General features: G+C 46.4%; 1 protein-coding gene across 1 annotated transcript in view; it reads left to right on the top strand.

Moving 5' to 3' along the window:
* Positions 1–839: 839 nt before the first annotated feature.
* Positions 840–12,884, top strand: part of LOC144823645 (transient receptor potential cation channel subfamily V member 6-like) — a 198,730-nt gene continuing 186,685 nt past the window's right edge. The window contains exon 1 of the mRNA XM_078682333.1: positions 840–1,054. Within this exon, the coding sequence (XP_078538459.1) occupies positions 840–1,054 (215 nt within the window). The remainder of the gene's footprint in view (positions 1,055–12,884) is intronic.

Here is a 12,884-nt window from a genome sequence, read left to right as displayed (position 1 = left end):
CGACAGGTAGAAAAACCTATGCGTGACATGACTGTCAAGCTTTTTAGACCGTCGTTTCTAAAGGTGAGGAAGTTGCTGTGCACTTTTTGAAGCGATCAAATGTGTTTTGGTGATTGTTTTCTCTCTTCATAAAGGTTGGAGCGCTGCTACCCGTTGACAGTGTCCATCTAAACCACTAACCACACCATACCGCCAGGAGAGGTTGGGAGATTGTTTCCATCCTCAATCCGCAAGTCAACGCTTTTTCAAACGCAACTGGAATTTAGTGGATGGCACGAAGTTATGTAAAGGTTCCGGAATTTTCTTTATTCTTTCTATAACGACTACGAGCTTAAAGACGGTTCTACCATCTGCCAAGGTTCTGAGATAATGGAATTTTCGTCAACAACAGCTGGGAGTCTTTGGACTGTACTACCTTCTGCGAAGGATTGCGATTGCTGTGATGTACCCCGTGTTCTGTCGGAGACAACTGGGTTTCAAGGAATGGTATTGTCAACTGCAAAGGTTCTATAGCTCTTAATATTTATCGAAGACCACAGTGAATCTATGGATTGTACCCAAAACTACCAGAGCTCTGAAACAGGCAGCACTCTGAAAAACAACCTTGATAGTATGGACTGTACCACCATTTTCGAAGGTCCTGAGATACTCATTGGTCCACCGGGAGCTACTAACATACTCTGACTTGTGTCGCCATCTGCAAAAGTTCTCACTTAATGTAGGCTTGAGTACAGCTGGGATATTTTAGACTGTTGTGCGGTCTCCGAAGGCTCAGTGATAGTCAACAGTCTGTTAAAGAAAACTCGAACTACGAATTGAACTACTATCCGTGTACTACCATGAAGGAAGCCGGAGGATGTTCCTCCGGTCTTGAACTGCGCCATGTTGTCGGCCAAGCCAGCAGTGGTGGACAAAAAGGAGACAAAACAGTTCTGAGAGAGTCTCCATCGACCAGAAAGCAAGGAGTTCTCTCCTACATCTCGAACAGGCTGAGCAGCTGGTTCCACGTGCGGCATCAGGAGGAAGGCGAGATTGACATGTTGCAGCAGAAAAGGTAAAAAATACAACTAAGGCTATTTCTTTGCCCGAGCGTTGCCTACTCAGAAAGAGAAACGTTTGGGCAGGGAAATTGAATGACTATGGCTCACCCACCCATTGCAGAATGGAGTGTTTCCAGGTAGAAATCCAACTTTACCTGTTGTAAGTGCATTTACTGAATCCAAGATTTGGCATATGGTTTTCCAGACCGTCTTTCTATAGATTTTTCCAAGAAATGTATACATTTGCAGGTTTAACTACTCACATACGTACACATTTACAAATTTCGAGAATTCAGATTTCCAGAGTACTCTTGGAAACCTGCGACAGTTTTGAGTAGTAATTGTAGATAGGTTATAATCATGCCTGCAAAAATCCCTTCATATTCAGCAAGTGAACGTCTTCGTTTTTTTTTCTCCACGTAGGAATGTATTTTCCCTCCGGGGCAATCCCTTACCATTCACTGCCACCAATTTGCGGCATTCCAACCCTTTGTGTCCTGACAAACTGATTTACTACTGCCCTTGTACGTTTGCAATGCGCGGATGTGTTGTGAAGTTTGTGAATACCTGCAAACCGGCAATTGTGTGCATGTTCGAAGGAATTAGCGACCTTGAACACCCGCCCTAAATCCTGGTAGAGGATTTCATCATGAACTGATACTGGTGTAGATAGTGTTAGTGAATCCCCCCCACCCGCAGCCCCTGAATGACATCATAAAGGTGGAAAGTAAACTTCCATGGCCCAAGCAGAATTTGTGATTTTCCAGTGAATCAGCACATCTTGCGTTGACTTTCATTTCAAGTACAGCCCCTAGCCTTTTCGCGGTGTGGGTACGAGCCAGCCCATTGTGTAATGTGCTGCGGATGCAGTATGACCGATTTGAAAACCTAGCAGGACTGACAGTCGTTCATTCTTCTGAAGCTGACAAACTAAGTAGCCTGGGTTTGGTTAATGCTAGAACAGAGATTTTAAATTGCCAATGTCCACGTTATTCAGTCAAGGTTTCTGTTTTGATTCTGGGATTTTTAGTCGTGTTTATCACTTTATATATTAGTAGTGCAAATCTCTGACTGCACAGCAAACACCTGGAGTGGGTGAGCTACTGATTCATGGATCTAGGAGATGTGAGAGCTCTGTTAGTACTTGTTATTCAAAGAGCCGCAAAACGTCACACTTTACCGCGTTGCATTAAAGCCGATTTATTGTCGGTACTTTGTTGATAAACCACATGATCTTATCTTTCCCTGCCGCTGTTAAGTGGCCCTGTCTAACATCTTCACCCATCTCATACGTTCTAGCCAAGGACTGTTGCATTGTGGTACATGTAGTTTCACTTTAAATATTGTAATTGCAGGCAAAACAAACCTTTGCAATGCATTAAATCTCGCATTTGTAACACCTATTGGTGTTGTAAATGACGTCGTTTACCTATGTGTTTTGGTTTGGAGTGTAGTTGGTGTATCTCATTTGGAGTGGAATTATGTGGGTTGTATTGCAATTGTTAGTTGTGGAATTGTATGGTGTGGAGTGTATTTGTGTAGTAAAATTATGTGGCATGGTGAAGAAATATGGGTGAGAGCGGCACAGAATAGACAGAAAGGAAGCTGGAGAGGGGTAGGAAGTTAGTGTAGGAAGTGGTGAATGAATGTCAGACAGAGGAGCAGAAAGTGTGTGAGAAAGAGAGAAAGTAGGGCAGAGCAGGCTACAGACGTATGTAGAGGGAGCACCCATGTATGTAGAAGACACCCTAAGAAGAATAGGATAGTGGGGATTTGAGGGACGGTATCCTTGAAAAGGTACGGGAAAGAACTGTGCTTGTAGACTTGAAGTCAACCATATGAAAGAGCGTATTTTTTGTTGCGGAATTGTGTAGCATGGAATTGAGTGGTGTGGAGTGGATGTGTGTAGTGACAATATGTGGTATGCTGTGCAGTGGGATTATGTGGATAGTAATTATGTGATTTTGAGTGTAATTGAATTATATTGAGTGGGATTGTGTTTCATGGAGTGTAAATAGGTGAAATAGTATTTTGTGATGGGTAGTGTTATGTTGTGGAGTATAATTATGTGGTGTTTTGTTGAGTTATTTGGTATGATGTATTTTGTGGTGTGGATTGGATGTATGTGGTATGTTGGGTAAATGTGTTGTTGATTTGCATTATGTGGTTTGTTGCTGAATGATGTGGTGTGGAATGGAAATATGTGGAGTGGAATTGTGTTGCGTGGAACTGTGTGGTGTTAAGTTAATTATGTTGATTGGAAGTACATGGCATGATGTGGAGTGTATTTAGGTGAATTGTTGCTATCTGGCAGTTGCCAGTGCCCTCGAGTGGAGTGGGTGAAGTAGAGTGTCATAGACAGAATTTGTTGGAGTAGAGTGTCATAGAGTGGAGTAGGGGGGAGTAAAGTGTTGTTGAGATGAGCAGAGTTCAGTGGCAGAGAGTGTCGTAGAATGCAGTGTCGTAGAGTGCAGTATCTTACAGTGGTGTGGAGTGAGCTGGGAAGGGTGGAGTGGGTTGGAGTGGATTGAGGTAGTAGGGTGGATTGGAGGCAGACTAAGTTCTGATACTGTCTTGTTACATATTTAGCATGCATTTTGAAAAGTACCCTTACTGTTCTATTCAAACTATAGCAGAACTTATATTAATGCTCCACTAAAACAAAAGTAACAATGCTTAGTTGTTTTAAAACTGTCTCATTATAGAGTGACATTACCCACTGAGAAGAGCTGCAGATGTCCCACTGAAAGTACAGCAATCCTATTGAGAAGTGCAGATTCAGACCATTAAATATGCAATAGTCGTGCTGACAAGTGCTCTTACAGACACATTTGGAACACAACTCTGTGAAAAAGTGTCCCATTATCCCAAGTAAAATATGACTGCCCAGCTAAAAAGTGGAACTACTACCCATTAGGCCACTAGCAGTTCTGCTGAGATCAAGTCAAATTTATTTTTATTTGCGATTACGGAACTCCGTGGAGATCCACATAAGCTGGAAAACCAACAACATGATAGTCAAAAATCTTTATTGATATATAATTAACTCAAAAAATGTTCCTATCCGACAAATCGCCTGCAAGTCCTAAGCAAGATCCAACAATATAAACATCTTCAGATTAAAACATTACAATATGATATATAATATAAGGTAATTAAAAATATCTTTTATGCCCTTAGTGCAATTGACATAGAATTAAAAACAAGTATTAGTGGTTGCTCCCTACAAACTTTATGAGCCTTAGTACATGTTTAGAAAACACTTAAAATAGTTAAAAATCCTATGGCAGAACATTTCATTTGGCGACTCATAGAGAGAATCGATTAATGCAGAGGCCGAAAGAATAGATATTTGTAAACATATTGGTCGCATCCATTTATGCCGGCACAATAATAATGCACGACAGATAAATAACACATGATTAACATCCTGGAGGCCATTATTGCACAAATTATATGTTGGTGAAGAACCAAACCATTTAGACAGTAAAGGATTTAAAGGGAGCATACCCTGCCTCATTAATAGCGAAAGCCGTCGCACTCCACGAGGCAAGTTCCAAGGGATGTAGGCCTGTACTTTATTTATCATGCAGGAGTCAATGACCGTATGGATACCCCTCTTTAGCGTGCAAGCTTCCCTATCCCTTCTAAAACTTGATTCCCAGGTGTCCTGTTTCAAGGTGGCCTTTAATTAATATGACATTAAAGTAAAGAGCAGGGACTTATCTAATTGCAGCAAATCAACCGCAGTCCTAAAATTTCTAAAAATTAATGACTGTTCTTTTAAAAATTCTAACATTTCTTTCCGAAGTAAATCTTAATGTACCAGCATCACCCTTTACCAGGCCTAGAACCCAAAGCACTATCCCCGCAAGAGACCCTGTACCCAGGTGCTTCTCAACCCAAATTCTAACCTGAGAGCAGCCACAGGACATGCTGCGTTAACTGAGGCTAAACCTAAAATTTGGCCTTCTGTTGCATTTAAAAAACTCAATTTCTCTACATTGATCAATTTAATACCATACAGTAGAGAGGCTGGATTTTTGCATGAAACACCTCCAATAAAAGTGCAAAATGTCTTTTTCCAATAGATTTATAGAGGAAGCTCCCGCTTTTCCCCTGCATGGAAGCTGTAGAGATGTTATTTTCTATATGGGCTTTATCACTTAGGTTGCCACACACTATTTTTCCTAAAAAGGTATATAATTTTACAAGTTCCAATTTTTGGCCACCCACAGACCATACAAAATTTCCGTACTGCAGCTTCTTTCTTCCATGCATGCACATCATTTTACTTTTGGATATATTAATCTTTAAATGGTGAGCCTCTGCAAATGTATGCAGTGCCTGCAGACGACTATTTAATCCCCTAGGCGTTAAATCCAAAATTATTATGTCGTCTGCATAAAGCAGGCACACAATCGGTTTCCCCCAAGAAACGGTGTGATGCCCTCGCTTTGGGCCAGATTGTGAGGAAGATCAGAAATATAATGGGAGAAAAGCAGGGGAGCCACTTAACATCCTTGTTTTAGACCATTTGCCGTAGGGATAGCTTGTGAGAGACCTCTGCTGAGGTGAGCCAGGTCTGTGATTTAAAGTGTGGCAGCACTGCTTCAGTGTGCCCTACTAGTAATTCACGTCTATTCTCGTGACACTCATGATTTGTTTATGCAGGTGGCAAATATCATTAAATGCACTGTAAAGATAGACAGAGTTTAACTTTTCATTGTGACACAAAACAGACAATAAGGTGGCTACTGGATATTTGCACTTTTTAACAGTATTTCAATAATAAGTCAGAAGGTGGCGCTTACGCATTGCAAACTGTCCTTGAAGACAATAGCAAATATAATTCCAAAGCTGGTGGATGTACTTTCAATTTACTGTTGTGTACTCTTATTTATTCAAAATATAACCCTGTCACATAATTTCGACGCAAGCAGTTTTCCTTTGTTTTACCTGGTCTTTTTATGAAATAACGTGAGGTTAGACAGGTGGCTGAATCAAGACATCACATGAATGGAAATATGATCGGTGTTAAGTGCAGCTTGTACTGAAACTGTTGATCCAGACTGATTCTGGACAGGTTCTGGTCTGTTTCTCCCAAAGTCCAGTCATACAGAACATGTTTTCACAGCTTAGCTTGTGGTAAACTACAGCTACACAAGTAACACCTGTAATGTATTGCAGTTCTATCTCAGGGCTTAATGAATGTTATCAGGTCTCCCAGGATCATTTCCTAACCGCCTATTAGGAAAGCTTAACTTATTTGGCATTCACTGGCAGTGACATTCACAATATTACAAACACATCCGATCGCTTGTGAACTTCATAATTAAACCTTGCTTCTGGTTGGATAACAAACACAACATTAGACTCATAACTTTCGCTGTTGCGTTAATTAGAAATATTGGAAAATATCATGGACCAGACCTACACTGGCAAGAGAGCATCCGGTGACATCAATTGTATGATGTGTCACTTCCTGTTTCATGAGCCCAGATCCTAATATTTTCAAAATAAAAATAAAAATGTCCTACAGTCAAGTACATCAACGAGATACCATACAGACATTGCAATAAAATAATAATCATTGGCGGCAGTTGGATTCGAATTCGAACCCACACCTCCTGAGAGACTAGAGCCTTAATCATGCTGCTTAGACCACTCTGCCACACTCCCTTCCTTGGGACTTAGGGCCATATGTATCAAAGGGTTTTACCCATTCTGTGTCTATGGGAAAATGTGTTCATACATATGGCCCAATGCCTCTAATGCTAAAATACAGACTGCAGATATCAAAAGGGAGTGAAGCACTTATGTGCCTTGCATTTGATGAAGTTAAAACAGGGCATTCAAATATGCATCTTGCAAAGGCACCTGCCTCTTTCTTTCTGCAGGAGCACTCCCAAAAGGGTCGTATTTCCAGCAACCTTTCATATCGTATCTTATGTACTTGATTAAGGATGCTAGAGGGCACATACAATCTGATTTCTTCTGTCAGAGCAGCAGCGAGGTGCGGGAGGTGGTGGGGGATGGCACGGGCAATGAGGTGATTTATGGCAAACATGAACTGCAGCGACCGGAACCCGGATAAAGGAAAACAGGCATGGGCACAGCCAGTAGGTCTCGCCTTTCGGACCTTATAAGTGTTTAGCAAGGCAACAGTTGATGTTGTTGCACCAAGGATATTGTGCTGCATAAATAAATACTTATAAGGTCCCAAAGGCGATACCTATTGGCTATGCCAATGCTTGTTTACAAAGTAACCATTGGGATAAGTATGAAATGTTTATGTCTTGGAGGCGCCAGGGCTAGGAGTAAGTGATGTAATCAGAAAAACTGATGGCTATGGGTGTTTTTTGTGCGGTCACGCCATAGATCGCAGTGAGCAGAGGGACGGGGGACCAACGTTCCCAAGCTTTATTATTTTGATCAAAACAGTTCCCATACTTTTTATTTTAAAAAGAACCGACTGTTTCTGAATGGTTGTGTTGCTGCAAATTGAAAGGGGAGAAGAAGGGACCCCTCTATGTAAAATAGTAGAGCCAGCTAAATATGAAACAAGCCTTCTCTCCAAGATGCATGCTACCTGAAACAAATGTAAATGTGTGCAATCTGTTAATCTGCAAATCTAAAGACTGCTACGGAGCCAGTATAGACTTTAATTGATAGAATCTGAAACATGTCCTTTTAACCAATGGAAACAATTAGGTAGTGTTTGCATTACGTACAATCCATGTCTCACTAAAAACATAACCTTTGAAAGCACTGTAAACATTTAAACAAAATCTTTTTGCACATTTAGTGAAATCCTATTTATTCTGTGAGCAACCGACCGTACTGTATGTAGTAATGTTTGTAAAATGTAATGACTTACTTTTTTCACAGTGCTTTGAGTCACTTGCTTGGACCTCAATGCAGTGTAACTACATATCACTGTTTCCCCAGTGCACCGACCAGGATTCAAATCGGTGACCCTCCAGTTACACTCACAGACATCTGAAGTGATTGCATTGACCAATCAAGCAGCCCTATCAAAAAATACATTCACTCCGGTCTTTTCAGGCTCGTGCCTCAGCACTGTTTTTTTCAGCCATTTGACCACGTTGTTCTCCTCACTGGGCGGGACCTGGAATGGGAGGCCGTGGCGCCTGTGCTCTGATCTCCCTGGCATTTCATAACGAGATCTGACAGCCCGGCTGCCCAGATCAGCTTCCACCATGCGCACATGCTCCTGTTATCTTCAGAAAGGGCACCCCTGTGACAGCATCCCCTAAAATGGAAGTCAGCTCGTGGCGCAAGTCCCCCCAAAACTAAAGGGCAACCCTGTGAAGGGAAGTCAGCTCGTGGCGCATTATCTCCAGAAATGGCACTCATGTGACAGCATTCCCTCGAGGGGAAGTCAGCTCATGGCGCAAGCCCCCCAAAGGGCACCCCTGTGACAGCATTCCCTCAAAGGAAAGTCAGCTCGGGCTGCTGACCCCGAACGGGCACCCCTGTGGCAGCATTCACTAGAAAGGAAGTCAGCTCGTGGCACAGGGCCCCGAAAGGGCACCCCTCTGACAGCATCCCAGCGAAGAGAAGTCGACTCGTGGCACAGACCCCCGAAAGGTCACCCCTGTGACAGCATTCACTAGAAGGGAAATCAGCTTTTTTGCACAGTTCCCCCCGAAATGGTACCCCTGTGACAGCATTCGCTCGAGCGTAAGTCAACTCGGGCGCCAGACCCCAAAAGGGCACCCCTGTGACAGCATTCACTAGAAGGGAATTACTCTTGTGGTGCAGGCCCCCCGTGTTCAAGCACACAATTCATTTTTCAACCTTTCGCGGAGCAGAGATTAAGCCCATTCGGGCCTTCTGCACGGATGTAAATAGAACATCAAAGACAGGGGCATAAGTGGCGGGGAACAGGAGCAGAGTTGTAGACTTATGGCCCTTCAGATCCGGACGATTTCACGGAGTGGAACACAATAAAAAAAATGAAAGATTTTTACTCGCGAGAGCGAGCAACACCAGGAGCGATAATTGCTACCATATGGCGCCACGCGCTCCCGCAAGTGAATCGCTACACGTGCACGCCTTGCCAATGAAGGCAATGGAACGTGTGCACGATTTTGGCTGAAAAGCCGAAGCCATTCCAAAAGGTCTTTTTGCCTATGCAGCACATGTGCGCTGCGTAGGCGAGACCTAAAAACAGAAATGGAGAGTGAACAAGAAGGAAACCGCAACAAAGTTGAATTTAAAACACTATGCCACTCCCGCTCCTCTACCACAGCTCCACATCTCTCCTCACCTCTCCAGCGGTTTCCTGCCCACCAGCCCTGTGTGGTGCTCTTCGCTTTCTCGATCTTCATGGCTGAGGCCTTTGGAGGTGTCCCGATAAGGGGCACGCCAGGGAACGGATGACTGCTCGGGAAGAGAGTGTCTCCTCTGAGCCGTGGGCTGGTAAAAGCTTATCTAAAGCAACATCTCTGGGTCTGCGCATGGCCCTTTCACCAGTACACCATTTTAGAGGGCTAGTGTGCGAAAATAATGTAACCCATTTTACAACAAACAAGTTAGCGTCTGAGCAGGTGTGGCATAGCCTACAGAGCTGCCGACGTTGGGCCTGGGGAAACACTTCAAGTCTCGGTGTTGGCTGTCGTACCTTCAAAAAAAAAAATGATCAGAAGAAATAAAATTAAACAATGTCAAAGGGCGCTGAAGCTGAACACACACTACATAAGATAGAACAATGGTAAAGGGCACTGAAACTGAACACGCACGACACGATTATGAAGCAATCAAAAAATAGTCCCCATAAACAACAGATAAGCAACAAAGCAAAAGGAAACTGTACTTGGCCGGTGCTGCTCTGGGAAAAACTGAAGTGACGTATCACTGCCTAACCCAGTTATGTGGCAACAAAGAAGAATCACACTGGACTGAGCCAATGGTAAGCAGTGGATGGGAGCAAAGTATTGTACTGAATACAACAGGTCTTGCAGACAATGCATGCATGCTCACTAGGGTCGGCCTAAATAAAGGGGCATATTTACAAGACAATGGTGCAGCACGGTGCCCCAAGCAATTTTTCTGCGACGAGCTGCATCATAGTCTAAGTGCAGGAATGCAATGTATTTACTAGATATGGTGCATTCCTGTACTCACCCCTGCAGCAACGCACAAACAGCAGTCATGTGCCAATACAGACACCCTTGCATCATGGTGCAAGGCTGATTGCGTTGCAGGGATGATTGTTTTTGTGCAGGAAGGGACAGCTTCCTACACAAAAACAATAAATGATGGTGTTTTGCTCCTTCTATGGTGCTTCAGAATGCAACAGACATGGAAAGAGCGAAAAACTAGGAGAAATTAAAGAATTTCTCCTCATTGTGCCACCGTTATGCCTCCCCTGGGGAGGCATATGTTTTTGACGCTGCCTCAGATTTATGATTCCTTGGAAATTTGGGGCAGTGTCAAACAGCCATGGATTGCTGCTAACACCCACAGAAACACTGATTGCCTGCCCCTTTAATGCAGAAATCTGGGTCAAAGGGAACAATATCAACAAGGCAGCGTTAAGCCAAGCAAAGTGGATTAGCACTGCCATCTAAATAAGGATCAGGACACAGCGCCACCGGAATGTCGCAAAAAGTAATGCTCCTGTGACGCAGGGGCCTTTTAAATAGGGCCAAAAGTAAGCAAAATGATGTTGGCTAGAAAAACTATGGGGCATATTTACTGGAAAATGGCTCAACTTGCTGCGCGGAGCTGCATCATTAGGAAAGTGCAGGGATGCATCGTATTTACAGCAATAGAATGCATTCCTGTGATTTCCTCTGCGCTGGTGCACAATTGGCTGCCTAGCCCTAACACAGACACCCCTGCACCATGGTGCAAGGGTGTCTGCTTTGCAGGGATTATTGCTTTTGTGCAGGAAGGGACACCTGGGGCCTGGTGCTGGGGCAGACTCTGAGACGGGGGGCGGCCTGGGCCCCTGGCGGCAGCCCGGTGAGTGGGCCCCCCCGGAGTGTTTTGCCAGAGGTCGGGTGGGCTGGGCTTTCTTCTGGCCTCCCTCGGATCTCTTCCTCCGCTCCGGGAGGCGAGGGACCCGCGCCGGTCAGGATCGCTGCTGCAGCGAACTCCCTGTGCAGTGAGGCCCCGGCTCCTGGCCTGGGAGGCCTCCGGGGATGGCTGCGGCCTCTATGCACCATGGGCTCTGCCTGAGGCCTGACGTCTGAGGTGACTGGCGGAGCATCTGGCGGCCTGAGCCCCCGACGGCGCACCGGTGAGTGGGGCTCCTGCCCATTTGTACTACCTGCGATGTGGGGGGGGTTCGGCCACCGTGTCGGGTGGCGGGGTGTGCTGCTGCGCCCTTCCCCCCCCTCCCTGGTCGCCGGTGTGTGGACTGTTGGTGTGGCCGGGAGATGACCGGGGAATCAGAGAGCTGGACCTCCCTTGCTGTTGAGATGCCTGCCCCACTGCTTGGGGTGGCGGATGGCCTCGCTCCACGAATTGACCTCCGGCTTGGCTAACCCCACACCTTCCCCGGGCGGCTGCTGCTGTACTGCTCCCTGGAACAGGAGGCTCTGCGCTAACTAAGGTGCAGCTTGCGCCCTGCACTTCTGTGGAACCATTGCTGGGTGCCCTCTTGCCAGCTGTTGTGTGCCCGGGACACGCCGGATTGGAGGTGCGCGGTGTGGTTGCCGTCCTTGGGTTGTGCGAGACAGCTGGCCCGTGGCTGTCTTGCGAGCTCTAGGGGGGAGACATGGGATCCTCCACGCAATGCCGCCCCCTCATTATCTGCGCTGTTACTGACTCTTATAATCACGGGGGCTCCTCGACCGGCCCCAGGCTCGCTGCTGTGAGGAACCACACCTCGCCGCTGCCTGCAGACAGGGACCTGCGCTACGTGCATCGGCCACCGTTTCGGGTGGTTTACACGCGTGTTAACCCCCCCACTCTTCCTCTCCGGGGCGATGGGCAGGAATCGCAACACTCAGACCCCCAACCCCCGACCCAAACAAAGATGGGCCAGTTCACCATGTCCAGCCGGGATCCCGGGGCGGGGCCTCCTCCTGTCCCCGGGGCCACCGAGGGAGACCTCTCCACTATCCTGCAGGTGATAAGCGCTTCCCAGGCCGCGGTGGAGGGCAAGATCGGGGAGGTAAGGGTGGACGTGGCCCTGATTCGGCAGGACCTCCGGAATGCCACGGCACGTATTGCTGAAGCAGAATCCCGTATCTCCACTGTGGAGGACGACATGGGAGCCCTCAAGTCCCAGGTGGCCCGCCTTCAGACGCAGACTTCAGAGTTACACCGCAGGGCCGAGGATGCTGAAAACAGGGCCGGAGAAACAATCTGCGCCTCCTGGGTTTTCTGGAAGGGGTGGAGAAGGGCCGCACGACACCTTCATTGAGGCCTGGGTCCGATCCTGGATGCCCAAAGAGAAACTCTCCCCCTGGTTCGCGGAGGAACGGGCTCACCGCTCTCTTGCTCCTAAACCCCCTCCTGGAACCCCGGCTCATCCCATCATCCTTCGAATCTTCAACTTCCGGGACAGAGACGCAATTCTTGGGATGGCCAGGGAACTGGGTCCATTGCTCTTCCAGAACTCCAAAATCATGGTGTTCCTGGATTACTCCAGAGAGGTTCAGACTCAGCGCCAGTCCTACGAAGAGGTCAAGTAAAACTCAGGGCTATGGGACTTCGCTATGGCCCCCTCTTCCCAGCACGTCTCAAGGCGTTCTTCCAGGATAAGACATTCTTCTTTGACACCCCCCAGGCGGCCTGGACCTGGCTCACAGAAGAACGTCCCCTCTTGCCTGGCGCGGGCCCCTCCCCGGCCCAGAGATCGTC

The sequence above is a fragment of the Lissotriton helveticus genome, chromosome 3_1, assembly GCF_964261635.1.
Source record: "Lissotriton helveticus chromosome 3_1, aLisHel1.1, whole genome shotgun sequence".
Taxonomy (NCBI): Eukaryota; Metazoa; Chordata; class Amphibia; order Caudata; family Salamandridae; genus Lissotriton; species Lissotriton helveticus.
The sequence above is the reverse complement of the archived record's forward strand: the minus strand, read 5'-3'. Positions and strand labels throughout refer to the sequence as shown.